Consider the following 14309-nt stretch of genomic DNA (forward strand, 5'->3'; position numbering starts at 1 on the left):
ACGTCGGTCAGCAAGGAGGAGCTGGAGAAAGTGCACAGCCAGGTGGGTGTCGTGGGGGTCCCATAGGACCAGGCTGGGGAGGATGCTGTGGCAGGCCAGGGGACAGTGGGTCTCGGTGCCAGGTATGGGTGTGGCCACAGCACCGACTTCCATCGACCTGCATGGAGATGGGGGACGCCGAGGGGCTGGGCGGGTCACACGGAGGCGGTAGGTGAGGAGGAGGGGTTTATAAATGACTGATGAGTCCAGTTCCCTTCCTCAGGGCTGAGGCAGAATGCGTCTCAAGGACGTGGGCAGATCAGGGGCCTGGGGCAGAATGGCAGGGTGCAGCAGGCACGTGCGCACATGTGTGTGTGGTGGCCGCCTAGGCAGGGTACAAAGGAACCAGTAATTGTGCTATCAAAGCAAAGCTCAAACACCACCACCACCAACAGCACCAATCAGAATGGTTGTGAAGTTGATCTCTGGCTGTCACCTCCTGGAGCGCCCACCACGTCCCACTTACGTTATACAAGATGGCCCATCGAGGGGTGCCTGGGTGGCTCAGTCGTTAAGCGTCTGCCTTTGGCTCAGGGTGTGATCCCAGTGTTCTGGGATCGAGCCCCATATCGGGCTTCTCCGCTAGGAGCCTGCTTCTTCCTCTCCCACTCCCCCTGCTTGTGTTCCCTCTCTCGCTGGCTGTCTCTATCTCTGTCACATAAATAAATAAAATCTTTAAAAAAAAAAAAAAAGATGGCCCATCGAGTTCTCCGGAGAGCCAAGGGACAGGAGAATCCTCACCTCCCTTTCCCAAGGGAGGTGGCAAAGAGGGGAGGAGACCCACCCAAAGTCACACAGCTAGAAAGTGCCAGAGGCAGGATTCGAACTCAGGGCTCCACCCTCCCTGGCTGCTACGGAGGAGGACCAGAGGCCAGGCAGAAGCCAAGGACCTTGGGAGGTGGGACGGGCTCGGGCTGTGCCAAGTGCAGACAGCGCGGCCCAGGGCGGCAGGGGTGGAGAGACGTGAGTGGGTCGGACCCCACAGAGGGGTGAGGGACTTGGGGAGGGAGGTCCCAGAGTGGGGACTCAGGATTTGCTACCCAACCCCACAGGGAGCTGGAAACAACGCAGGGAAGCTCAGAGCCCCACTGGGGATGTTGCACCCGCGGGTTTGGCGTTCCTTCTAACCCACGCCTCCCGCGGATAAGCCACTGGCGTGGAGCCCGGGGTGGGGAGATGGAAGGCGTTTCCCGCTGCCTTCTCCATCTCACCTTCTCAGAGGTTGCTCTCCCTTCGTCCTCCTTCTCTGGCCTTCTCTCACGTGGCCTCAGCCCTGCCACATGGCCGTGTGTGTATATCTTCACAGAGACTATCCCCAGAAGCCAGATGGGTTATCTGTAGTTTTGGACTCTTAGGCAAAACAATATATTTCCTGATGGCAAGACTAGGCTTTATCGTGTCTGATGATGGCCGCCCAGCCCACGGCATGTAATAAATACTGAATAACACCTACCTGTTGAATTCAATGGGCTCATTCACCTAATGAGGAAACCAGGGAACAGAGAGGGGGAGAGATTTGCCTGAGGTCACACCGCTGGTGAAAGGCAAAGCTGGGCCTTGAACCTGCATTCCTTGACTCCAAAACCATGCTCTTCTCTCTTCCTTCTGGAGCTTACAAGGCAGGTTCCCAGGAAGGCAGTGGGAGGCAGCTGAGTCTAGACACTGAATCTAGAACCTTCTTCACTTCCCGTGTCTGGTGTCAGTTTCCCGTCTGTAAAATGAAAGGTTTCCGGTAGAGATTATAGGCTACAGGAGAAACCCCCTACCCCCCGCTTTTTTTTTTTCTAGGCTTGGTTCAGATTTCATGAGTTTCTCCATTAATTCTTTTTCCTGTTCCAGGATCCATCCCAGGGCACGACCCTGTGTTTGCTTATCCTGCCTGCCCAGTCTCCTCTGTCTGGGACAGTTTCCCAGTCCTGCCTTGCTTTTCATGACCTTGACAGTTTTGAGGAGTACTGGCCAGGTATCCTGGATAGTGTCCCCCCAATCTGGGTTTCTGTGATGCTTTTCTCATGATTGGACCAGATTGGTGGGTTTTTGGAGAGAGTACCCCAGAGGCTCCCTGAAGGGCTCGTCTCTCTCCATCACTCTGAGTTTTAGCAGTTTCTTTGTTTCGCAGCCATGCTCTGCTAGGGTGACCAACCATCCTGGCTTGTCCCTGATGGTCCTGGTTTTAGGGCTGAAAGTCCCATGTCCTGGGCAAAGCCTGGACAAACCAGGACAGTTGATCACTCTGTTCTCTTCATGGCCATGTCAGAAAACTAGAATCACCTGGGCATCTGTGCGTCCCCTCCCTCAATCCTCACACCCTCTCACATGTGCCCATTTTACAGATGGGGAAATCCTGTTGAGAGCTGGAAAGTGATGTGTCTGAGGCAACACAGCAGCTAAGTGGCAGGGCTGGGATTCATATCCGGGGCTCATGATTCTAATTGTAGAATCTAGGGGTTATTTGGCCTGTCTGTTGGCTGTCCACATGGGTGGAAGACCCTTAGCCTTTTGACTTTGTAAAGATATCGGAGCACCTGGTCAGGGGCCAGGCCTCTTGGGTTCATGCAGCCCCTTTGCTCTTCCTGCCTCCCCCCAAATATTCCTAGTGCCGCAGCCTCCCTGTTCCCTCCCCCTATAGGTGATTATTTTTGAAAAGGAACCGTGATGGTTTTGTGCCTTCCTCTTCTTCCTTTTTTAAGTATTCATGAGGAACCGTCCTCTGCAGGGTTAAAATGTGTGTTCTTGAAAAATAGTGGTATTTCATGAAGGCGCCTCGAGCTGAATCAAAGAGCTTCATTCTTCTGAAAGTCCTTCTTCCCCATCTCTGCATCCGGCTCCTATCAAAGGGAATTCACAGCCTTGGCTTTCTGTTGCTGTTGTCATGGAAATCGTTATAAGGATGGGATCGTGTGGACCAGAGGTCAGGGTACAGTCGCTTTGACTCCCAGCACACGTGTCCCGGATGCCGGAGTCGGAGCTAATCAAATAAAGCGGTGATGACATTGGGCATCACTGTGTTTCCTCTCCCAGGGAAGGTATTTGTCCTTTACCTGAAGGCTCCAGGGACAGAGGCAGGGGAGAGCAGACAGGAGGGGGAAGGGAGAGGGAGCTAACTTTGCTGCCGACTGTGGCGTAAGTGCTGGGTCTGGCACTGAACAACTTCGTTCATACGTTTTTTATGATTTATGAGGCACCTACTGTGTGCCAGGTGATATGCTCCATCTGGGTGTATAATGGTTAGTCAAACAGATACCCTCCCTCATGAAACTGGCATCTTTTTTTTAAAAAAAGATTTTATTTATTTATTTGACAGAGAGAGAGAGAGAGCACAAGCAGGGGGAGCGGTAGGCAGAGGGAGAGGGAGAAGCAGGCTCCCCACTGAGCAAGGAGCTCAATGCGGGGCTCGATCCCAGGACCCCGGAATCATGACCTGAGCCGAAGGCAGATGCTTAACCGACGGAGCCACCCAGGTGCCCTGAAACTTAGATCTGATGGCAAAGAAGACAAGCAGACAATGATGCAAATAAGTAGAAACATCCCACACTTTAATATGGGTATTGAAGGAAATAAACGAGGTTCTGGAACAGGGACTTGCAAGGGGTCTCGTGTAGCTTGGGTGGTCAGCTAAACCACCCCGGGAGAGGGAGAAGCAAGTGGGGATTTTATGCCATGGGTCGTGCGGAGCCATTGGGAGGTTCGGAGCAGAGAGTGACGTAATCCGATTCACGGTTTAGAGGATCGCTCTTCCGTGCCGAGAATGGATGCGGAGGGGATGATGATGCCATTAGGCGGCCGTGGACCCTTCGAGGCGGGACGAAATGGTCATCTGGGTTAAGTGGTGACGGAACTGGCTAGAGGGACAAACTTCGGGCTGGTTTGAAGGCCCTGGGACTTGTAGATGCTCTCGTGGCTGCAGGAAGTGCGGTATTTAGCTAATCCTCACCGTCACTGAAGGAGGTGCCTGTTTCTATTTTTAACTCATTTGAGTAATAAAGAAGCCTTCTCTGAGAGGTTGAGTAACTTACCCAAGGGCACACAGCGTTGTGTTCTGAAAGCTGTGGATGCCAACAGTTCTGTGCCCGTGCAACTTGGTTGGTATAATAGGGGGTCCTGTTAACATTTGGACCTACGTTAGCATAGCACCTACAATGTACCAGGCTTTTCCTTGGTGTCTTGGGATCCCCAAACTTGACTGTACATCAGATAACTTAAGCACCATTTAAAAATCACAGATTCCAGTTCCCACCCCCAGATAGTCTTTTCCCTGTTTTTCTTAAGTCTGGGTTGGCACCTAGTATCTACCTTTTTAAGCCATCCTATCGGAGAATTTGGATGCTGGTCTTAGGACCAGCATTTGGCAATGGTGGGCCCCATTTATCTCTCGAAACTCCCTTTCAAGTCCATTGGCAACATGTCCATTTTGCAGACGGAAAAACTGTGAGTTTATTTTAGTGTGATAGCTCTTTGTTCTGCTTTTTTAAAATGAATTAAGTTTGAGTCCAGAGGACTGAATCTGGCCCCTGGGAATCTTGTGACCTTTGGTGTGCAATGTGACCTCCCAGAGACTTTTTCTCTAAGTGGAGTGTTTGCATTTGCCTGATGGCCCAGCACTTGTGGGGGGCTGATGAGGTCAGGCCAGGGAGGGGCTTCAGAAACAGGAAACACTCCCAGCAGCCCTTACAGCTCGCTAACCGTGGCGCCGGAGAACCCAGAGGAAGGTTTCCTCTCTCAGGGCACGGATGAGGGAATTGTTGGAATGCAGCTGTTAAAGAACTTCTTGCATTCAGCAGATACTGATACGGTCCCCACTCTGGGACAGATTGGAGGCCAGGCTGCTGTGGGAATAAGGAGGGGACCATACGGCCCCTTCCCTCGAGGGGCTCCCAGTCTGCGAGGAACAGACTCTTGCCAAGCAGACTGATAAGCTCCTTACTGGGGGAAGGAGGGACAGTTAGCTAAAGAGGATGCCCTTAACGTAGCTGGGGGAGAGGGGCTGGCGGCTTCAGCTGTCTCTTTAAAGGTGGAAATGAATTGCTGGTTAGGGGGAGGACGCCACAGAGCATAAAGGGATAGAGGCACGTGGAGACAGGGAGCGTGTGCCTCCTGACGTGGTGTTGCTGGAGTACCAGGTGTGCGGGGGTAAGAGCAGAGAGGGTGATGTTGGTAGCTGAGACCGGAGGTGGCTCAGGAATGGTTTGGCTATGGGGAGCCATAGAGAGTTACAGAGCAGAGATGGGTGTCATCGGAAGTGCTTGTAAGACATGGGAGGATGCCAAGTCCCAGCTGAAGCCCTGATGGACCCCGTGTTGGGCTCAATCAGTAGCACGGGAGAGTTCCCTTAGACAGAGTATCTTCCAGAATATCTGGATGCTGCCCTTTAGGGACATCCTCTCTGCCCATTGTCCCACCATCTAGAACCTCAAGAGAATTATTTGGCTCATTCCACCCAGTTTCCCTCTGTTGGGAGCCTTGGCTGTATCTCAGATAACAGTTGCAGTTTAAGACCCTTGTCGTAACGCGTGGAAGGCTCCTAGAGGCAAGGTAGACCCTCTGGGGTTCAAATCCTACCTCTGCGACCTAATTAGCCGTGTGATTTTGAGCAAATCACCCTGCCCTTGGGCCCCCTTTGCCTCACCGAAAAAGGGGAATGATCTTCCCAGTTATGGGGCCAGTAGAAAGCACACTGGGCCACGGATTTGAAAGAATTCTCTAAATGAGAAATCCTAAGACAATGACTTTTAAAATGGAGAGCTCCCCATGGGCCCCCATGTCCCCATCACAGGTGTTGGCTGCTGGAAGACGGGTTCCTGGGCACACAATTTTACAAGGCCTCGCGGAACGGGTAGGCAAGGCAACGTGTGGGGTTGTTCTGATGACACCTGTTCCTTAGGAGCCAATTACTAATTAATTCCCCTGGAACGTTTCCACTGGAAACAAACTAATCTGGAGACAGAAGCAATCCCAACAACGAAGATCTATAATTGAGATAATCGGCATGCATAAATAACATCTGTGAGGAGCAGATGCTGGCACCTGACTCCAATGGGAAAGCGGAAGAGGACGTTTTCGCCAGGGCAGCGGTTGCTTTTTTTTTTTTTTCCCCACCCTTCATTTGATGCATGCCTTTGACCTTTGTCTCTTCCCCCAAAGAAATATGGTATTTGCTTTTCGTTAAACGGAGGTTCTCCCCGCCGCCCAGCCCTTGTGTTTACTTACTTCAAGCTGGGCGTGTGTTTATACCTTCTGGCTGAGCACAGAGCTGCCACCGACTCTTCGTCATTGTTCCCCTCAACAGCTCTTCGGTCCGTCTGCTTCCTTCTCCCTCTCCTCCACCACCACCCCGAGCTCTCGTTTGGGGTTCTGTCCTGTCTGCTGGCCCCTGGTCTTGTGCAAGTCATCTAACTTCCATCTGATCATTGGAGAGAGAATTTGGGGGGCGGGGAGGGGCAGAGAGAGAGAGAGAGAGAATCCCAAGCAGGTTCCACACCCAGCGCGGATCCCACAACCCCTGAGATCATGACCTGAGCCAAAATCAAGAGTCAGATGCCCAACTGACTGAGCTACGCAGGTGCCCCTGGAGAGAGAATTTTTTAAAATTTATGTACAATCTTGGCTCTTTGTGCTCAGGATTTATCAGTGGCATCCCATTGCCCTCAGAATACGGTGCGGGTTCCCCAATGCGACCCTTACAGAGGCAGAATCTGGCTCCCGTGCCCCTGACACTTCTGACCAGCCGCTAAGGGACAGCTTGGGGTCCCTCACACCTGTCCCCAACTTCCCACCTTTGCCCAGGCTGTGGCCTCTTGCTTCTCCCCTCTGAAACCTCTTGGCCTGCAGAAGATCTAGTTCTCTTCTGAGCCTGGGTTTGGGCATCGTCTCTGGAAGCCATCTCTGACCCCCACAGGCTGGGTGAGGGCCCACCTCCCTTCTCTCCCCGTCTCCTGGGTTTTGGTCTAGAATAGTACACATCAGTCTCTCACAGTCACTGCCTTTGCTTGCCTGGGTCCCCCATTTACCTTCCAGCTCCTTCAAAGGTGAGGACCGGACTAAGTGCAAGTACCGAGAGACTTGTCCAAAGTCACGAAGGTGTTAAGAGATGAAGGCGGGAGTTGAACCCAGAGACTTCAACAGCTGGGATTTTAGCATGCGCTACCCCAGACCATGAATGTATCTCCTGTTGGCCCTCTGCCCCCTCTGGGCCCTCGCGTCCCTTTGGAAAGCCCCGCATGCTCCCGTAGGCCCTTCCACCGGGCGATGCTCCCGTAGGCTCAGCTTCAGCGTTCCTTCCGGTGGGCCCATTGGGCCTGGTGTGTCTTGTACACGATGAACTCCCAGCCGGGGTTAGACAACAGCCCGAGCTCCCGCTGCTAGCGCGCAGAAGACTGATAACCCTTGACTCCTCCCCAGTGCCTTTAGTCGGGACATTTGTCACCACGTGTCACCCATGCTTCCATGAGACATTGAAAATAATGAATCCGCTCTGGGAAGATGACTCTGATGGGAGTCTTTTGTGTGAGTGAGCACCTTTGGAATGCTTCTCCCCAGCCAGGAACCGCAGGACAGGTGGCCTGGGGATTTTATATGAAGAGACTATTTTTTTTTCCTTTTTAAAGATGATGTTGGAGTGAATTGATTCAATATTAACATAACCTCCTGCCGGAGGAGATAAAAACCGAATTGTAATTGGGTGAGGACATGGTTATTGCGAGCCTGTTCACCCCACCAATATTGACACTTCCAATGCTGTTTTAAATGCAGCGAGGGCCGACTGGTTTCACTGTAGGCGGGGAGTAACGTCTATACGTCTCCCCAAAAGGACCTGTTACCGTTGAGCGCTGTGGAGGGCCAGGCCCTAGAGCAGCCAGCCATCCCCCCGGGTAATCACAGCCTTCTTAACGATGATGATATCGATGGCAAGGAACCATTGTTTACGCTGTACCAGGCATGGGGCCAAGCGCTTACATGCCACGACTTCATTTGAGCCCCTCAACCCACTTGAATGTAGTGAACACCATGTGAGCACGGCCTTTTCTATTTGGGGCCAGAGTGTAGGAGTGGGTCTGCGGATGGCAGGTGCTTTGCGGGTGGGTAGGGACTCACAGGATGGGCCCTGGGTCTCCCTGGGAAGCACGTAGTGTTATGCTCCTTTTATGCAGGAGGAAGCTCAGCATATAGGAGACTTGCCCAGAGTCACAGGGTTGGGAAGGAACTGGCTTGTGTGTATGTGTGTGTGTTTTAAATAACGTATCTTGAAAGAATTTCAAACTTAGAGTGGCAAGAATAGTTCAGAGGATCCGTGTTTAGCCTTCGTTTAGATTCACCAATCTGCAACATTTTACCACATTTGCTTTATCATCCTGTCTTCAAATTACCTTTCCCTGAATTATCGGGAAAAGAGTTACGAACATGATGCCCTTTTGCTCTCATCAGAATGGGAAATTTCACACTGATCCCATGTATTCGAATTCGGGGGTCAATGAACTATGGCCCACAGGCCGGATCCAGCCCAAATCCAACGGCCTGTTTCTTGTTGTCTGCTTTTGGGGTTTTTATTGTTTTGTTTGTTGTTGTTGTTGTTGTTGTGTGTGTGTGTGTGTGTGTGTGTGTTTTGTCACAGCCTGAGAGCTAAGAATGGTTCTCATGTTTTTAAATGGCTACATTTCAAAGTGGTTACATAAGGATAGCATCTCTCTATCTATCCTTCATTTTTTTTCTTCTTGGCCCGCAAAGCCAAACATATTTACTCTCTGGTCCTTGAAGAAAAAGTTTGCCGACCCCCCGATCTTACCTGCTGACAATGCAGATGTTGCCTCTGGCCCCATTAATGTTCCTCGTAGTGATTTTTCTCCACATTCAGGATCCAACCTGGGAGGCAAAAGCACTTGCCTTCAGTTTGCTGTAGACCCTCCGTCTCTCTTTCTCTGTACTTTCGGATGCTGACATTTGGGGCAGGTTCAGGGCAATTGTGTTTGCTCTTCCATTTGGGGGAACTGGAATTCGAGCCTCCGTCTTTGGAATTCCAGAACCTTTGGATGTTATGCAGGTCTGAGAGTGGTTCCCGGGACACAGGGCTTCTGATTTTAAAAGCAGAGAAGTCCCAGGCAAACAGGGGGGAGCTGCCCATCATAGGACCAGTGTCACCAGCACCGACTAATTGTGAGGAAGATCAAGGAAGGTGCTGGGAGGTTTAGGGGAGGAGGTGATGAACCAGATGCCAGCTTGAGTGTCTTTTCTCGATTATCCGCTCCTGTGGCTCCTCAGATGAATTTGTACTGTTCCCGTGTTCTGGCCTGGGTCTTGCTATTTTTTTTTCCTCCATTGATACATACAAGACTGACTAATATTATCCATCGTAGGTAGTAGTTAGGTCATCGTCCTTGCTATTCCTGAGACTATATCACGATTGAGCCATTTTGCTCAATGGACACGTAGGTTGCACCTAGATTTTGGTGATTAAGGATACAGCTACTATGCACACTTTTTTCCCGTGTTATTTTATTTGAGAGGGAAGTGCATGTGTGTGCATCTCTGTAGGGTGTAGACCTAGAAGTGTTGTATCTCTGAATCGTGGTACACGTGTTTCTTTTTTTTAATTATTATTAACATCTAATGTATTATTTGATTCAGGGGTACAGATCTGTGATGCATCAGTCTTACACAATACACCATGCTCACCACAACACATACCCTCCCCAATGTCCACCATCCAGCCACCCCATCCCTCCCACCCCTCTCCCCCTCCATCAGCCCTCAGTTTGTTTCCTGAGACTAAGAGTCTCTTATGGTTTGTCTCCCTCTCTGGTTTCATCTTGTTTCATTTTTTCCTCTCTTCCCCCATGATCCTCTGCCTTGTTTCTCAAATTCCACAGATCGGTGAGATCATATGATAATTGTCTTTCTCTGATTGACTGATTTCGCTTAGTATAATACCCTCTAGTTCCATCCACGTCCTTGCAAACGGCGAGATTTCATTTTTGATGGCTGCGTAATATTCCATTGTTTATATAGACCACATCTTCTTGATCCACTCATCTGTCGATGGACATCTGGGCTCTTCCCATAGTTTGGCTGTGGTGGACCTTGCTGCTGTAACCATTGGGCGGTTCTTGAACTGTGGTGGAGGTAGCCGCGTGGTTCTGCCAAGTGTCTGTAGACGCCTTTACTCCAGCCAGTGGAACACGCGTCCTACCGGAGTCCCGTTCTGGTCAGCCCCTGGGCTTGTTTGTTATTCACATGTTAGCCGTTCTGCGGGAGGAGGTGTCCTGGGGTTCCATCTTGATCGCCCTGTAGTAGTGGAGAGGTGGATTGCCTTTCCAAGGTAGACTGGCCATTTGGAGAGCTACTTCTGCCCGATGAAGCCGTACATTCCTCTTCCAAACTGTTGGCTCTTTTTCCTAGTGATTTGTAGGCTCTTCTGGGTGTAAGCTCTTTGCTAGTTCTGTATCTTGCAAAGACTTTCTCCCGCTTTGGGGACAAACTTTCGGGTATACTGCTGCCTTCTCTTAGCTGTGTCATTTTGTGAGCAGAAGCTCTTAAGAGTAAGGTAAGCCACTTGGTCAGTCTCAGATATCTTGGAATCCAAATTTAAAAGCGCTTGGTCATAGGGGCGCCCGAGTGGCTCAGATGGTTAAGCGTCTGCCTTCGGCTCAGGTCACGAACCCGGGGTCCTGAGATCAAGCCCCATGTCAGGCTCCCAGGTCAGCTGGGAGTCTGCCTCTCCCTCTGCCTCTCCCCGTGCTTGTGCTCTCTCTCTCTCTCTGTCTCTCTCTCAAATGAATAAATAAAAAAATCTTTAAATAAATAAATTAATTAAATTAAATCATTTGGTCATAGGGACATCTGGGTGGTTCAGTCGGTTAAGCGTCTGCCTTCAGCTCAGTTGATCCCAGGGTCCTGGGATCGAGTCCCGCATTGGGCTCTTTGCTTAGTGGGGAGTCTGCTTCTCCCTCTCCCTCTGCCTACGGCTCCCCCTGCTTGTGCTCTCTGTCAAACAAATAAATAAAATCTTTTTAAATTTTTAAAAATAAATTTAAAAAATAATAAAATAAAATCACTTGGTCAGGCAGAGTGTTCTGGTTAGCTGCGTGTTCTGGTTAAGTGAGCATGGTGGGGCAGGGTGGCAGGAAGCTCACCCCCCTACCGGGAGCTCAAGCCTGGACTTGAGATCCAGCCCCTAGAGGTTTGCTGAATGAGTCTGTGGTCACTCTCCCTAGCTGGGTCGTTTCCTCCTGCAGGGGAGGCTCCTGCCCACATGGCCGGCCCCTTGTCCTTCCTGTGGAGCTGGCTGTCTGGACAGTGACTAGTGTCTGGGTCAGAGACCTGCCCTCGGGGGGAGCTGGGGATAGCCAGACAGGGGCTGGCTTCCCAAGGGGGTGTTCGGGGCTGGATCCGGCAGCATGGGCAGTGAGCAGCTCGGGCTGCAGACGCAGGCAGCCCCGCCGACCAGGACAGGTTCGTGATGCGCTGAGCTGACCTCTTCCCCTGGTCCTCTCAGTGCATGTGCGTGGAGCCCCTACCATGCGGGGACCCAGAGGGGAGCAAGCCCCAGGTGGCCTCTGGGAGCTCACTGTCTAGCGAGAAGACAGACAGGGAGGCACTCAAATGCTGCACTCTTTAGGGGAGCCATGGAGTGCTGGAGCAACAGGGTGTGGGAAATAGGATAAAAACGAGGGCATGATAGGATGGGAGCAGGGAGGGTGTTTTATGCGTATTTTATCCTGCTTTTCCAAGGTTTGTTTTCGTTCGTTTGTTTTTCTTCTCTCTTTGGAGAACATCGGTATGCTCCAAATTCATGGCCACCAGAGGTGAGGTCAGGAAAGAGATTGTTGTTCATATCATAATAAAAAAAATAAATAGAAAAAAAAGGAAGGAAATTCTTGAAGTCCGTTCAGTCACGTAGTAACAGAGCAGCCCTGAGACCCTATAACACAAAATTAGGAAGGACTCTTTTTTTCAATTTCATTTTTATTCAAGTAGAGTTGACATGCAATTATGTTAGTATATACATTAATATCATGTTAGTTGCAGGTGTACAACCTAGCGCTTCGACAATTATGGGCATCGCGAAATGCTCACTACAGTAAGTGTAGTTACCCTCTGTCTCCGAGGAAGGACTCTTAAACCCTCAAAGAAATAAACAAGGAAAAGGCTGTCTGGTTTACGCAGCAGGTGGGAAGCCCATGCCACAGGGCTTACGGGAAAATGCCGTGGATTTAAAATTCAGTTCAGGTCCTGGCCCCATTCACCACTTAGAAGCTGTGTGATCTTGACAAGCTCACTAACCTCTCTGAGCCTCAATTTCTTCATCTCTAAAACGGTGATGAAAGTACCCACTTCACAGAATCGTGACGTGTTGCAAATAACTTATTAAGTCGTACGCATTCGGAGAGTAGCTACGATTATTCTGCTACGGATAATGATTATTTTGACTCTGAAGAAGATGGAAACAGTAAATACTCAGAAAGCACTTCGATGCATCAATAAATCCGCTAGCACAATGTAAGGAAAACGATGGAATGGTTAATAGATGCTCAAGTGGTTCGATCAAGGCCACAGAGAGTAACCACCAGATGGTCTAAGGAAATCTCCCCTTGGGGCCCCCCGTCATCAGAATTCTGAGCCGGAGAGACCATGGGTGGAACTGGCCTGACATTTTTAATATGTGTGCATTTAATAAATTTGTTTGATATCAGGGCCCTCTATAGTTTGAGATGCTGGTAATCCCCTTCAGGGAAGGCCTTCCTACTGAAGGTTAATTCTTCCGAGTGCCCTGACGGATGTCGAGGCCTGGAAAGTGTTGAGATTAGCCTGCCGGTGACACCACTTCTTAGAACGCTTCCCCATGGCATGTGATGCGGGATCCTTAAACTCTCCGCGTCGTTCAGCCAGACCCAGAAATCAGGGTTCTAATTGCTCCGCTGAAATACCAGCATTTTCCCTCTCGGCTGCCTCATTCCATATGTCTAGCCCACTCATGTAGTAGCTTAATAAGCCCAAAGCAAACATTTTCACCAGGTATTTTAAGCAGGCAGATGGCTTTGCATAGAAAAGTAATGCTATTCATCGGGCTGTAGTTGACGTCTATGTGATGGGAATCTCAATTGCCCTCCCGGGGAATGAAAGGAGGGAGATGTTGCAGAGAGAATGCCTCGGGATGAACTCAGCGGGAGGGAAAGGCTTGTGTGCAGAGTGGGCTGTGTGGGGACCCAGGAAAACACAGGCTCGGAGTCCCATTGACTTGAGTCTAACCCCCGGCAAGTCCCCTCCCCTGCCCGGCATATGGTTCCCTCTTTTGTAACACAACGTGGGCTGATCCCTGCCGTGCAGGGCTGCTGTGGGCCACAGTGATAATGAACGGTGAGTGGCCCCCACGGTGCCTCATAGAGTCGGTGTGGGAGAACTCTCATTCCCTCCTCTTTTTGCCATTGAACAATCAGGAAGGGGCGATGTTTATCCCCCTATGGGGAGGGATCCATACACAGAATAGATAAAGAGTGAATGATTGTGATTTTACCACAGGGTTTTGGATGGAGCTACGTTGATCCAACATCCTTGGCAGGACAGGATCAACAAACACTATCAGCCGTGGTTTCGAGTGTTTACTCTGTGGCTGACACTGTGCTCGTACTATCTCCTCTGACTCGTTCACTCATTCTGTGTCTGGCTTCCGGCCATCCAGCTCCAGTTGGCTCAAGCGGGGAAAGGGAAGTCATTGGCCAAAATATCTGAAAAGTTCTGAGGTGAAAACGGCCTTCAGGCTTGGCTGGATCTAGGTGTTCCAACCATGTCATTGAGACTGTGTTTCCTGCCTTAGCACCTCCAATGTCACCTTCTATCCTAGGCCATCTTTTCTTTCTTGCTAGAAAGAGGGCCCCCAGACACTCCAAGCTTACATCCTGCATCACAGAGAATGAACTTTGTTTCTGTAGTCCCGGCAAACTCCTGGCGTCAGCCATGCTGTTACCCCACAACGAAGCCCTCTGGCCAACAGGAAGTAGTGCTCTGATTGGCTAGGCGGAGTCACATGCCCTTCTCGAAACTTGATAGTTGTGTGTGGGGGGTCAGCTCTGTCAGAAGCACATGGACATTTGGGGGGGTGGATATATATACATATATTTTTTTTTTCAGGGAGGATGGGGTGCCACTATCAAAAAGGGAGAGTAGATACTATGCAGACACATCACAAAATTTCCCCTCTCAAGCATCTGCCGTGGGCACTACTGTTCTGGAAGGAATGCAGCATAATGGCTCAGAGCGGGATTCATATTGCACGTCTGCTG

The 14309-nt window shown here is 50.5% G+C and overlaps 1 protein-coding gene across 1 annotated transcript in view; it reads left to right on the forward strand.

Moving 5' to 3' along the window:
• MYO18B (myosin XVIIIB) overlaps positions 1 to 14309 on the forward strand; it is a 232926-nt gene that overhangs the window by 138680 nt on the left and 79937 nt on the right. The window contains exon 33 of the mRNA XM_008686684.2: positions 1 to 42. This exon is cut by the window's left edge and continues 111 nt beyond it. Coding sequence (XP_008684906.2) covers positions 1 to 42 — 42 coding nt within the window. The remainder of the gene's footprint in view (positions 43 to 14309) is intronic.

This window comes from Ursus maritimus, unplaced genomic scaffold, assembly GCF_017311325.1.
Source record: "Ursus maritimus isolate PB19 unplaced genomic scaffold, ASM1731132v1 scaffold_33, whole genome shotgun sequence".
Taxonomy (NCBI): Eukaryota; Metazoa; Chordata; class Mammalia; order Carnivora; family Ursidae; genus Ursus; species Ursus maritimus.